Source organism: Mobula birostris, chromosome 16 (assembly GCF_030028105.1).
Source record: "Mobula birostris isolate sMobBir1 chromosome 16, sMobBir1.hap1, whole genome shotgun sequence".
NCBI classification, from domain to species: Eukaryota; Metazoa; Chordata; class Chondrichthyes; order Myliobatiformes; family Myliobatidae; genus Mobula; species Mobula birostris.
Window position 1 is genome coordinate 78922592 of NC_092385.1, and position 13488 is coordinate 78936079.

The following is a 13488-nucleotide window of genomic DNA, read 5'->3' on the forward strand; positions in this document are numbered from 1 at the left end:
TGGCAGCGATGCAAGCTAAAGTGCGGGCTATCTCTGACATCCCAACCCCGACAGACAAGAGGGCCCTCAGAAGGCTCTTGGAGATGGTGGGGTACTGTAGGAAGTTTTGCAATAACTCTGCGGTCACTACCCCTCCCCCTCCTACTAAGACCTTGCGAGAGAAAACTAAGTCAGAATGGGACGACCCTTGTTATTGTGGTCCGGGACGAAACCCAATGAGAGGTTACATTGATCGCAATTCATCAGTGTTTTTGGCCACTATGAAGTTTGCTAAATTGGAGCCTGGTCTAAGGGATTATTAATAACACATATAAAAGGAACAGAAAATGTGATGGCTGACTGACTGTCAGGTGTTGACAACTTCAAACTCGCTGTATTAGCCAAATAGCTGAGAAAGATGTATATTTGTGTGTATCAAATAATGTATTCATGTTTGTAATTTTTACCCTCGGTAAAAATCCTTAAAGGGGGGAAGTGTGACAAGAATACACATAGATTAAGATGTAGCTGGCCTGGGCTGGCACCAGTGGAATCAACAGTTGGTCTGCTACCTGTCTTCAGGAGAGAGAGAGATAAGGAAAACAACGGAGCAGCATTTGGAGATGTGTAATGAAGGGACGGGAGAGAGAGTAACAGAAGGCAGGAGCTGTCAAGAGTGGCTCCCCCTTTGAACCCTGAACTGTTTGAAGTGATGGACAGGCGATACCCCAGCAGGGGGATAAAAAGGGACAGGTTCGCTAAGGCAGGACACACACACGACACCCGAGGTAACGAGACCATGGAAGCGGTGCATCTCTCACAAGTCGGTGGGAAGTTTTGGAAGGCCGGTTGCGGCACCAGGCCATAGACAGAGTAGAAAGGTACGATCGGCGGGAACCTGGTTGTGTCCACCCTTGCCTGGGTGCCAGGTTCACCACAGGGAAACCATCGTATCTGGAAACGGAGGGGTCACGGTCGGTGACCTCAGATGACATCACAAAGGACTCACCCGACAGCTGACTGCGAAGGTCTGTGTGGAAGCCTTGAATATTCATTCATTTTGCTCTCTCTCTCCTTCCCCCCACTGTCCATCGCCACAGCAGCGATTACTGTGAACTGAACTGAACTAAATTGAACTGAACTTCGCGTCACTTTGAAACTGGTCATTTACCCCTAGACAATGATAGAGCTTGATTGATCCTGTTATCTTAATTCTGTGTACATGTATGTTTATCATTGCTGAAATGTTGCATTCATTATCCTTTTGATTAGAGTACTGTGTTGCTTATTTTTTTAATAAAACTTTCTTAGTTCTAGTAATCATTTCTGTCCACTGTTTGTTAATCCAATTGAAGATTATTCATACAATAGTGCTCACTATCTGGTAGGCAATGTAGAGAGCATCATTGCCCAAAATTTTTTTCATGCTTCTTCAATATAAGAAACAGGCAGGAGTAGGCCTAGTGAGTCTGCTTTGTTATAGAGAAAGAATACAAGAAGCTGGAGAAATACTAGTGCTTGAAAGAGCAGATAGAAGGGTCAGAGTAAGGAGCAATTGGGGCTGTGACACCTGGACTGGGAGAGTGGCTCCAACAAACCCCAGGAGCAACATCTGAGATCTCAGTCCAGAAGAGCACACTATTAACAACAGCAAGGACACAGCACCAAATCCTCAAGCTCCAGGCTTCTGATGGAGGACCCAAGATTGAAGGAAACCTGCACAGCACCCATAAGAGTGTGAGAAAAAATATATATATTCAATGAATCTGCTTCTATAGCTGTTTAAACATGTAACAGTGGATTTCAAGTTCAATTTTGTCCTCAAACTGTCATGTTTCAGCAGGGATAAGGTACCTGCAATGGTCGAGCTAAGATGCATTACTAACTAGATAATCTATTTCACCAAAATGCATAGAAAATTGTCTTAGTTTAGAGGTGTCACATGTTCTTACAAATGAACCAAACTACAAAACAGTACGTTTTGATTCAACAAACTTTATTTAGCAATAAAAGCTAACAATGTGCTCTCAATGTAATATTATTTATGCTTTTTAGGCTTCTTGACAGACTCGGTTACTTTCTTCTCCTCAGGCTCCACTGCTGGCTGCCAATTCAATGGGTTATTACGATACATAGGCCATGGAGGGAGTGTTAGCTGAAAAAATGTAAAAGTTTCAGAGTTAACCAATTTTTGGACTGCACTGTTAGCAAATATCAGCAACTGATTAATATAAAGCAGAACTTTTATCTCTCTTCTTACTACTGATAGACACAGTGAAAATATGCCAAGTGTCCAATTCATCTTTGAATGTACGTGACATTTAATTTGGTTGTTCATTCCAATGGTTAGTGAGGAAAACTGACGCCTTTAAAATTTATGCATGGTACTTTCCTCAGCATCGTAAGACTGAAGGGAATCGAGCTGAGTATGAACAGCCAATTAGGCAAGGAGAAGGGAGAATGAAATAAAACAAGCAAGGTTTTAAGACAACAGAATGAGTTTTTTTTTAAATGTGGTAACCAAGAGAGTCAGAGGGCAGGGCAGCAGACATTTTCTACATAGAACTTGGTAATGGTAGACTGGTCCAGATGTGAAATAGAATGCAGAGTGAGTTAGTCAATGACATACAAAATTAACTTGGTGGAAGGAGTCAGAGGGTGATAGTAGAGAATTGCTTTTCAGATTGGAGGCCTGCAGCACATGTGCTGGGTCTCCTGTTATTTGCCATGTATATTAATGACATGAATGAGAATGCAGTAGCACAATTAGTAGATTTGCAAACAACACCAATACTGGTGGTGTGGTGAACAGCGGAGAAGGTTAAAACATCAGGGAAAATAGCCATAGGAACGGCAGATGGAATTTAAATTCAGACAAGTGAGAAGAGCTGCATCTTGGGAAGTTAACCAGGGCAAGACTTGCACAGCAAGTCACAAGGCCTGGGCATATTTTGTAGAACAGAAAGTGGGCATCAATTGAGGAATGCACATGGCATGCTTGCCTTCATCAGATTGGGGCACTCCACAAGACTGGGATGGCATATTACAGCTGTGAGATTGTATGCAGTTCTGGTCGACATACCATAGGAAGAATGTGATTAAGCTGGAGACAGCTTAGCAAAAATACAGAAGGATGTTGCTGGCAGTAGAGGGTTTGAGTTACAAGGACAGATTAGACAGGCTAGGACTGTTTCCTGGAACAAAACAAAAGGCTGATGGTGGTTTTATAAATCATGAGGGATATAGATAAGTTCGGTGGTTAGAGTAGTGGAGTCTAAAACTAGAGGGCATAGAAATGGTCTACCACCAAGATAGTAGAGAAATGGTCTCCTGAGGCCATTGAAACCTTGAAGGTCTGCTTTGAGGTTACTGACTGGAATGTGCTTTGTGAAATATATGGGAAGGACATTAACGTATTTACTACTTGCATTACTGGCTCCTTCAACTTGTGTGTACATTGTAATACCATTTAGGACAGTTCGCTGCTCCTCTTAACAGCAAACCATGGGTCACCAGTGATCTAAAGTCTCTTCTCAACCACAAAGAAAGCCTTTAGATCAGGTGACAGGGAGGAACTGAAACATGTACAGAGGGAGCTAAAGCAGAAGATCAAGGTGACCTAACAGGTATACAGGAGAGAAACGGAGAACAAGCTTGGGCAAAGTAGCACACAGGAGGTATGGAGCGGCATGAAGAACATCACAAGCTTCAATCAGTCTAGCTGTAGAGCCTCAAAATACAGCTGCGAATGGACTAATGAGTTAAACCAATTCTTCAAAAAGTTTGACAATCGCCCTCCTGTTCACATCACCCCTCAGCACATTAGTCCAGGAGCCGAGGCATCCAAAGCTCCCTCAGCACCAATGCCTCCCCACCCCCACAGAGGACATGGATGACAACACAGGCTACCACTGTTTACATCCCCTCGCCCTGCAACTACCCCTCCCCCACCTCCACATACCAACTGCTATCATCCCCAACTTCACCCCAACCACTCCAGCCCCCACCTTCAGGCAACTCATCTATCATGGACTCACTGTCACTACCGAGCTGTGAGAAGGACTCTGGGGAAACTCACACATAGCAAAGCATTGGGACCGGATGGAGTGAACCCCAAGGTCCTGAAGGAGTGTGCTGAGCAGCTGTGTGGAGTTCTCCAGAGCATTCTCAATCTGAGTCTCAGCCTGGATAGGGTCCCAACTGTGTGGAAAACATGTGGGGTCCTAGTAACCAGGTAGGGCTAACTGAAGGTCTTGAATGACTACCGTCCAGTGGCCCTGACCTCACACATCATGAAGACCTGAGAGAAGCTAGTCCTGGCTCACCTCTGACCCCTGGTCAGATAAGGCCTCAATCTCCTGCAGTTTGCCTACCAGGAGCACATAGGAGTCGACGCTGTCATCTACCTGCTGAAGAGAGCCCACTCCCATTTCCATAAGCAGGGCAGGATCATGTTTTTTGATTTCTCAAGTACCTATAATACTACTCAGCCTTCATTGCTAGGGGAAAAGCTCCATTCATTGCAGTTTGGCACTTCCATTGTATCCCGGATAATGAACTACCTGACTGGCAGACCACAGTTTGTGCGGCTTGAGAGCTGTGTGTCAGACATGGTCATAAGCAACACTGGGGCCCCACAGAGGACCGTATTGACTCCCTCTCTTCCTGTTTACCTCAGACTTTAGATACAACACTGAGTCATGTCGTCTACAGAAATTCTCTGATGACTCAGCAATAGTTGGGTGTATAAAGTGAGGACAGGAGGATGAATACAGGGCCAAATGGTGCTAGCGGAACCATCTGCAGCTCAACATCAGTAAGACAAAGGAGATGATGATGGACTTAAGGAAGACTAGGCCTGTGCTGCTCCCTGTTATTACTGACGGTGAGAACAGATAGATCCCCACCACCGAGAACCTGGATGTCAGACTTGAGTGGAGCACCAACACAGAGACTGTGTACAAAAAGGGCCAGAGTCGCCTCCACTTCCTGAGGAGATCGAGGTCCTTTGGAGTATGCAGGCCTCTCCTTCACATGTTCTACCAGTCTGCTGTCACCAGTACAATCTTCCATACAGTGGTGTGCTGGGGCAGTGGCATCAACACGGATGATACCAACAGGCTCAATAAACTGATTAGAAAGGCTGGCTCTGTTAGAGGAGTCAAACTGGACACACTGAAGGCTGTGGTAGAACAAAGGACCCTATGGAAAATCCTGGCAATTCTGGACAATGTTTCTCACCCTCTGCATGCCACCTTGGTTGAACAGAGGAACAGTTTTAGTAAGAGGCTAAAACAACTGGCGCTGCTCCAAAGAGCACTATGAGGTCATTCTTACCCTTGGCCTTTAGGCTCTATAATGAGTCAACCTATAGCCGGGAAAGTGATGATCCCCTCTTGTTTTACTGTTTGAGGTAACTTTTTTTTTTTATATTCTTTCTTACTTCTCTTCTAATATTTGTCTATGCACTAGTAATACTACTGTGACACTAATTTCCTTTGGGATCAATAGAATATCTAAGGTGGGAGGGGAAAATTTAAAAAGGGACTGGAGGGCAAGTTTTCCTTCACAGAGGGTGGTAGGTATATGCAATGAGTTGCTACAGGAAGTAGTGCAGGCGAGTATAATTTCAACATTTAAAAGGCATTTAGAGACATATAGGCCAAACACAGGCAAATAGGTCCACTGGTTATCCAACACAAGGTATTAAATATTGGATGACACAAATAATTTATAAACTAACAATTATTCCCCAAGAAAGTCTTCAGACAGGAAATAAAGTGAGAGAGGTTAGGGGTTATAACAAAAGACAAAAATGAACTGGTTGATCAAATCTTAGAAATATAACACAAAGTAATATTGTTTTGTTTTCTTCCCTGCTTTATACTGAAGCTTCAGTGCAATTCAGTAGCACACAATGAATTAACTCCCTTCTCTCAGCTAAATGAGTTGAACTAATTCTGCTTTGAACAAGAATCAAATGTACCACTGATCTGTATCAAAGCTACATGTTGCTTTTGACAACAATAATCAGGTAACTTTAAGTACTGAGTTTTCATTTACTGATCTAATTTTTTTAAAACTGTGAATATAATTTTTTATTTTAAGGTTCATTTCAGTCATGTGAGAAATAAATGTTTCTAGAGTATTATAAACATATTTGCCAAACCCAAAATGCTCATTATGTTAAAATGTCCAAGTCAATTTACAATTAACATATTGACAAGAAAAAGATTTAACTTACCAAGCATGAAATGGCAAAGCCAGCCAGAACTATGTAAACAGTCCATCCAAACTGTTCAATTATGTAACCATAAATGAAGCCAATAATCTATTAAAGAAAATAAGTACTGTAATTTCAACTCAAAAATCAAGATAATCTTTAACAAATTATAAATATACTTACAGCAGATGCAATAATTACTCGTTGAAAAGTTTGTTCCGCCAACTGTTGTCCCTTGTAGTCCTACAAATAAGAGCAAATGAATGTCATGTTAATTAGTATTATCCAAAAATTCACATTTGAGTATTACACTTTTGTCTAATCCATAACAAGAATAAGTCCCACAATACTAAATTTAAAAAGACAGATTTAATTATCTACTAAACATTAAGCTAAATCCATTAAAATGTGTTAAATTTTTCTGTTAAAATAAAAATGTTCTGTTCTTCATAGACAATATTAATGTATTTATAACAAGAAAATCCAAATTATATTTACTAAAGTTTAACAAACATCCTATCTCTCATGTTTTCGTCTAGAAAAAAAAGAATGCAAATTAGGCTGTCATATATTTCTAGAGCACATCTTTTTTGAAGACTGATCAAGTTGGTGGACATAGTATTTTTTTTAATTTACTGGTCTACATTAGCAAAAACCTAAAACAAATCTGTGTATTCATATCCTGTACTGTCTATTTTACCAAATATTTTTCCTTTCTTGTTCTTTTGCCGGCAAACAGTCATGTGACAAAACATCGTAAAAACGATTCTGGCCATTATCTCACTCAGTCTATGTGACAGCTGGAGAACAGGGCAGATTATTCATTTCTATTCATTTTGCTGTAAACCCAAAGGCTTTAAAAATTACAACTGCCACGACCATTTGATGTAGAAAGTCTTTTAGTTTGTTCCCATATGACTGGATTGCTTGCTGGTTTAAAAAAAGTTCTCAATTAGGGTGTTTACTACGTAACTCACATGAGATTATGGCGATGTGGATATGGTTTAACAGTATATACTAATGCAACTTGCGTGAATCTGATGTGTTTTCCCCATTCATTTTTCCATGTATCTGAAGGATGAAAACTAGAAAATGGACCGTGGTTCATTTTATTTTGTTTATGTAAGATTTTTTTTACTAAAATATACTTTATTCAAAAATAATGTACAATAAACCATTCAATGTCTGTCAATCCTTCACAGATGTTTCCATTCCTGTCTACACAGTTCCCCACTTTTAGCCACCCACGTGGCACTGTTGTTTCACTTTTCCACACCATTGTTGAAGGGTCTACTCCCCGCCACCCGACCCCTCCCACTCCCACGGGAGAAGAACCCTAAACTGTGGGCCTTCCCCACCGGGCCCTTGAGGTGGCTGCACTGAGTTTCAGTGCGTCACTCAGCACGTACTCCTGCAGGTGAGAATGTGCCGGTCGGCAGCATTCTCCCACGGACACCTCCATGTGCTGGTAGATCATCAAGTTTCGGGCCGGCCAAAGAGCATCTTTCACCGAGTTGATGATCTGCCAGCAGCACCAGATGTTTGTCTCCGTATGCGTCCCCGGGAACAGCCCGTAGATCAGAGAGTCCTCTGTTACGCAGCTGCTGGGGATGAAACGTGACACTAGCCCGTCCATCCTCCTCCACACCTTCTCCACGAACCCACAGTGTACAAAGAGGTGAGTCACTGACTCCACCTCATTGCAGCCCTCCCGTAGGCAGTGGGGTGCGGAGACGATGTTCCGGGTGTACAGGAGGGATCTGACTGGGAGGGCCCCTGTCACTGCCAGCCAGGCAAGGTCTTGGTGCCTGTTGGTGAGGTCTGGCGATGAGGCATTTTGCCAGATGAACTGGACAGTCTGCTCAGGGAACCACTCCACTGTGTCCATCACGTCCTTCTCCTGCAGTGCCTGCAGGACATTACGTGCCAACCACTACCTGATGGCCCTGTGGTCAAAGGCGTTGTCCTGGAAGAACTTTCTTACGAAGGACAGGTATGGCGGCAACGACCAGCTGACTGGGACGTTGCACGGGAGTGGGGCCAGACCCATCCTTCGTAGCCAGGGCGACAGGTAGAACCTGGGCACATAGTGGTACTTGGTGCCCACATACCTGGGTTCTACATACAACCTGATGCAGCCACACACGAAGCTGGCCATCAGGGTGAGGGCGACATTGGGGACGTCCTTGCCCCCATTGTCCAGGGACTTGTGCATGACGGTCCATCTCACCTGCTCCATTTTGGATCCCCAGACAAATCTGAAGACAGCTCGGGTGATTTCCGAGCTGTAGGAGTGGGGGACGGGCCAGACCTGCGCCAAGTACAGCAGCCCTGAGAGCACCTCATACCTGATGACCAGGTTCTTGCCCGTTATCGACAGGGAGCGCCCTCCCCACAGTCCCAGTTTCTGTTTCACCTTGGCAGTCCGCTCCTGCCAGTTCTTATTGCACACCTCGGCCCCTCCGAACCAGAGCCCCAACACCTTCACATGATCAGACCCGATGGTGAAGGGGACACTGGATCAGTTGGGCCAGTTGCCAAAGAGCATGGCTTCGCTCTTCGTGCAGTTGACCCTGGCCCCCGACGCTAGCTTAAACTGTTCGCAGATGCTAATCAACCTGCGAACTGACCTCGGATCAGAGCAGAAGATGGTGACATCATCCATGTACAGGGAGGTTTTCACTTGGGTCCCTCCACTGCCTGGCAGCGTCACCCCTCTTGTGCTCTCATCCCTCCTGATGGCCTCGGCAAAGGGTTCTATGCAGCACACAAACAAGACAGGGGAAAAGGGGCAGCCCTGCCTGACTCCAGACCTGATGGGGAAGCTGTCTGTTTCCCAACCATTGACCTGGACTGCACTACAGATGTCTGTGTAGAGCATTCTGATCCAATTCCAGATTCCCTCCCCAAATCCCATTTTGGAGAGCACGTCTGCCATGTACGTGTGCGATATCCTGTTCAAGGCTTTTTCCTGGTCCAAGCTGACCAGGCAGGTGTCCACCCCCCCATCCTGCACGTGGGCGATGGTGTCCATCAGCAGCGCGAGGCTGTCTGAGATGTTCCTGCCCGATACAGCACAGGTTTGGTCCGGGTGGATCACCTGTCCCAGAGCAGACTTGACCCTGTTGGCGATAGCCTTGGACAGGATCTTGTAATCCACATTCAGGAGAGAGATGGGTCTCCAATTTCTAATGTCTTCCCTTTCCCCCTTCTGCTTGTAGATGAGGGTGATGATGCCCTTCCTCATAGACTCTGACATGCTGCCAGCCAGAAGCATAGCATTGTACACTTCCAGCAGATCAGGGCCCATCCAGTTCCACAGAGTTGAGTACAACTCAACCGGTAAGCCATCGCTTCCGGGAGTCTTACTGGACTCAAAGGAATGTACAGAGCCTGTCAGCTCGTCCAGGGTCAGTGGCTGATCCAGACTCTCCCACTTGCTGTCGTCTAAAACCTGCGTGATAGACGATAGGAAGTTGCAGGAGGCTGTGGATTCTGTGGCCTTTTCGTCATACAGACCGGCATAGAAGAACTTGCAGATCCTCAGTATGTCGGTCTGCGAGGACGTGACTAAGCCGTCCTCTTCCTTAAGGTTATGGATCACAGAGACCCCCCGTGCACCTTCTGGAAGAAGCGTGAGCACGTCTCGTCCTGCTCCACGGTTTGGACCCTTGATCGGAAGATGATCTTGGAGGATTCGGCCGGCCCTTCACCTCTCGCAATTCCTCCCTGACATCCACCCCCTTTGACTGCAGGAGAAGTTGCTGCAACTCTGTCTGGAGTTTACGCAGTTCCCTCTGCTCCTGCCTTGCTTTCTGGATACCCTTGCGAATGAAGAGCCTCTTGATGTTCTCCTTGGTGGCTTCCCACCAGTGAACCGGGGAATCAAAGAAGGCTTTCAAGGTTCTCCAACCTGTGCACTCCCTCTCTAGTTCCTCGATGTTCTCTGGGGTCAGCAGCTTTACGTTCAGTTTCCACGTCCCCCTGCCTGCCTTCTGGTCCTCCCGTAAGAGACAGGCGGCTCTCAGAAGGCGGTGGTCAGAGAAGAACATTGGCGTGACGTCGGTGGATCTGACTGTAAGGGACTCAGAGGAAGAGGAAGTCGATCCGGGAGCGGGCTGAGCCGTCCGATCGTGTCCAGGTGGCTTGCACCTGTGCTCCATCTGTGGGGGTGCCAAAGGCATCACGCAGCTTGGCTGTCTTCACCGTTTCCCTCAGGAGTCTGGAGGTACTGTCCAGCCTGCCGTCGGCACTGCCGAATCGTCCAGCCGCATCAATGGTGCAGTTGAAGTCTCCAGACAGCACGACCGGCTGGGACGGTCACCAGCAGCAGGAGGGAGCTGCTCAAGGTCGGCCCACCGTTCGCTCCGTACGGGGGAGGCTTACACGTTGATCAGCCAGAGCGGAGTGCCCTGGTATTTCTCGTGTGCTACCAGGAGGCGCCCCACAATGCAGCACCACCACTCCCTCTCCAATACATGAAAAAAAACGAACTCCCTTTGATACACTGTTCAACTCCACGCATGTTAGTGGTAGAGTTTGTCACAGGGTGTAAGCAGAATTATCTGCAGTTTAATGTGAAAAAGACTAAGGAGCTGGTGGTAGACCTGAGGAGAGCTAAGGTACTGGTGACCCCTGTTTCCATCCAGGGGGTCAGTGTGGACATGGTGGAGGGTTACAAATACCTGGGGATACCCATTGGCAATAAACTGGACTGGTCAAAGAACACTGAAGCTGTCTACAAGAAGGGTCAGAGCCGTCTCTATTTCCTGAGGAGACTGAGGTCCTTTACCATCTGCCAGACGATGCTGAGGATGTTCTACGACCCTGTGGTGGCCAGTGTGATCACGCTTGCTGTTGTGTGCTGGGGCAGCAGGCTGAGGGTAGCAGACACCAACAGAATCAACAAACTCATTCATAAGGCCAGTGATGTTGTGGGGATGGAACTGGACTCTCTGACGGTGGTTTCTGAAAAGAGGACGCTGTCTAAGTTGCATGCCATCTTGGACAATGTCTCCCATCCACTACATAATGTACTGGTTGGGCACAGGAGTACATTCAACCAGAGACTCATTCCACCGAGATGCAACACAGAGCGTCATAGGAAGTCATTCCTGCCTGTGGCCATCAAACTTTACAACTCCTCCCTTGAAGGGTCAGACACCCTGAGCCAAGAGGCTGGTCCTGGACTTATTTCCTGGCATAATTTACATATTACTAATCATTTATGATTTTATTACTATTTAATTATTTATGGTGCAACTGTAACGAAAACCAATATCCCCCAGGATCAATAAAGTATGACTATGACTTGAGGAAATACGGACATTAAACAAAAACAACAGGAATTCTGCAGATGCTGGAAATTCAAGCAACACACATCAAAGTTGCTGGTGAACGCAGCAGGCCAGGCAGCATCTCTAGGAAGAGGTGCAGTTGACGTTTCAGGCCGAGACCCTTCGTCAGGACTAACTGAAGGAAGAGTGAGTAAGAGATTTGAAAGTTGGAGGGGGAGGGGGAGGGGAGATCCAAAATGATAGGAGAAGACAGGAGGGGGAGGGATAGATCCAAGAGCTGGACAGGTGATAGGCAAAAGGGGATACGAGAGGATCATGGGACAGGAGGTCCAGGAAGAAAGACGGTGGTGGGGGGGGGGACCCAGAGGATGGGCAAGAGGTATATTCAGAGGGACAGAGGGAGAAAAAGGAGAGTGAGAGAAAGAATGTGTGCATAAAAATAAGTAACAGATGGGGTACGAGGGGGATGTGGGGCCTTAGCAGAAGTTAGAGAAGTCGATGTTCATGCCATCAGGTTGGAGTCTACCCAAACGGAATATAAGGTGTTGTTCCTCCAACCTGAGTGTGGCTTCATCTTTACAGTAGAGGAGGCCGTGGATAGACATGCTGGAATGGGAATGGGATGTGGAATTATAATGTGTGGCCACTGGGAGATCCTGCTTTCTCTTACAGTAGAGCAGGCCATGGATAGACATGTCAGAATGGGAATTACTTATCCGTGTAAGCGGAACAAGTGCTACACATGCCCTTACACTTCCTCTCTTACCACCATTCGGGGCCCCAAACAGTCCTTCCGGGTGAGGCAATACTTCACCTGTGAGTCCGCTGGGGTGATATACTGCGTCCGGTGCTCCCGATGTGGCCTTCTATATATTGGCGAGACCCGACGCAGACTGGGAGACTGCTTTGAACATCTACGCTCTGTCCGCCAGAGAAAGCAGGATCTCCCAGTGGCCACACATTTTAATTCCACATCCCATTCTCATTCTGACATGTCTATCCACAGCCTCCTCTACTGTAAAGATGAAGCCACACTCAGGTTGGAGGAACAACACCTTATATTCCATCTGGGTAGCCTCCAACCTGATGGCATGAACATTGACTTCTCTAACTTCCGCTAATGCCCCACCTCCCCCTCGTACTCCATCTGTTACTCATTTTTATGCACACATTCTTTCTCTCTCCTTTTTCTCCCTCTGACTATACCCCTTGCCCATCCTCTGGGCTTCTGCCCTCCCCCTTTCTTTCTCCCTAGGTCTCCTGTCCCATGATCCTCTCATATCCCTTTTGCCAATCACCTGTCCAGCTCTTGGCTCCATCCCTCCCCCTCCCGTCTTCTCCTATCATTTTGGATCTCCCCCTCCCCCTCCAACTTTCAAATCCCTTACTCACTCTTCCTTCAGTTAGTCCTGACGAAGGGTCTCGGCCTGAAACGTCGACTGTACCTCGTCCTACAAATACGGACATTACATCATTCTGAGTGGCTATAGCGAATGCCCACCCCAATCTTAGACTTGGATTTCTTTAATGGCAATTTAAAGCTACTAGAAAGCGGCCAGTCTGCATTTATAGCAATGTCCATGCACCCTCTATTAATCCCGCTGCCCTGTACAACTTTCCCGTTAAACACATATTTTAAGAAAACTGTTTCTCCCCCCCCCCAAGTTTAGAGCTTTAATATCGGCTTAAAAGAGACACACTCAGTGCTTGAAATCATCCGCACAAACCAACGTCTCCAGTCCCATTCCTCAAGGCCCATCCACGGCCCACAGGCCAAGCCTCGCGTATTTCTGGCACTCCTCCTCACCATGTGGGTCGGCAGCGACTTCAAGTAGGAAAGCATCCTTGGAGCTGTTGGCAGCGGCGGCCCAGCAGCTGTACCCGCGTTCCGAGCCACAGCCTGCGGCAGGACAGGAACTGGAGCCCTACCTCCTCCGCCACCGCCTTAAGGATACGCAATCACTCTTCCCCCAAGACCTCCCCCCCCTT

General features: G+C 46.6%; 1 protein-coding gene across 1 annotated transcript; it reads right to left on the bottom strand.

Annotated features, from left to right (window-relative positions):
* Window positions 1–1958: 1958 nt before the first annotated feature.
* On the bottom strand, window positions 1959–13476 carry spcs1 (signal peptidase complex subunit 1). Its single transcript, XM_072280963.1, has 4 exons — window positions 13307–13476; window positions 6386–6445; window positions 6224–6310; window positions 1959–2134 (listed from the first exon to the last, which is right to left on the bottom strand). The coding sequence occupies exons 1-4, from the start codon at window positions 13340–13342 to the stop codon at window positions 2018–2020; spliced, it is 300 nt and encodes a 99-aa protein (XP_072137064.1). The 5' UTR covers window positions 13343–13476; the 3' UTR covers window positions 1959–2017.
* Between the last annotated feature and the right edge of the window lie 12 nt (window positions 13477–13488).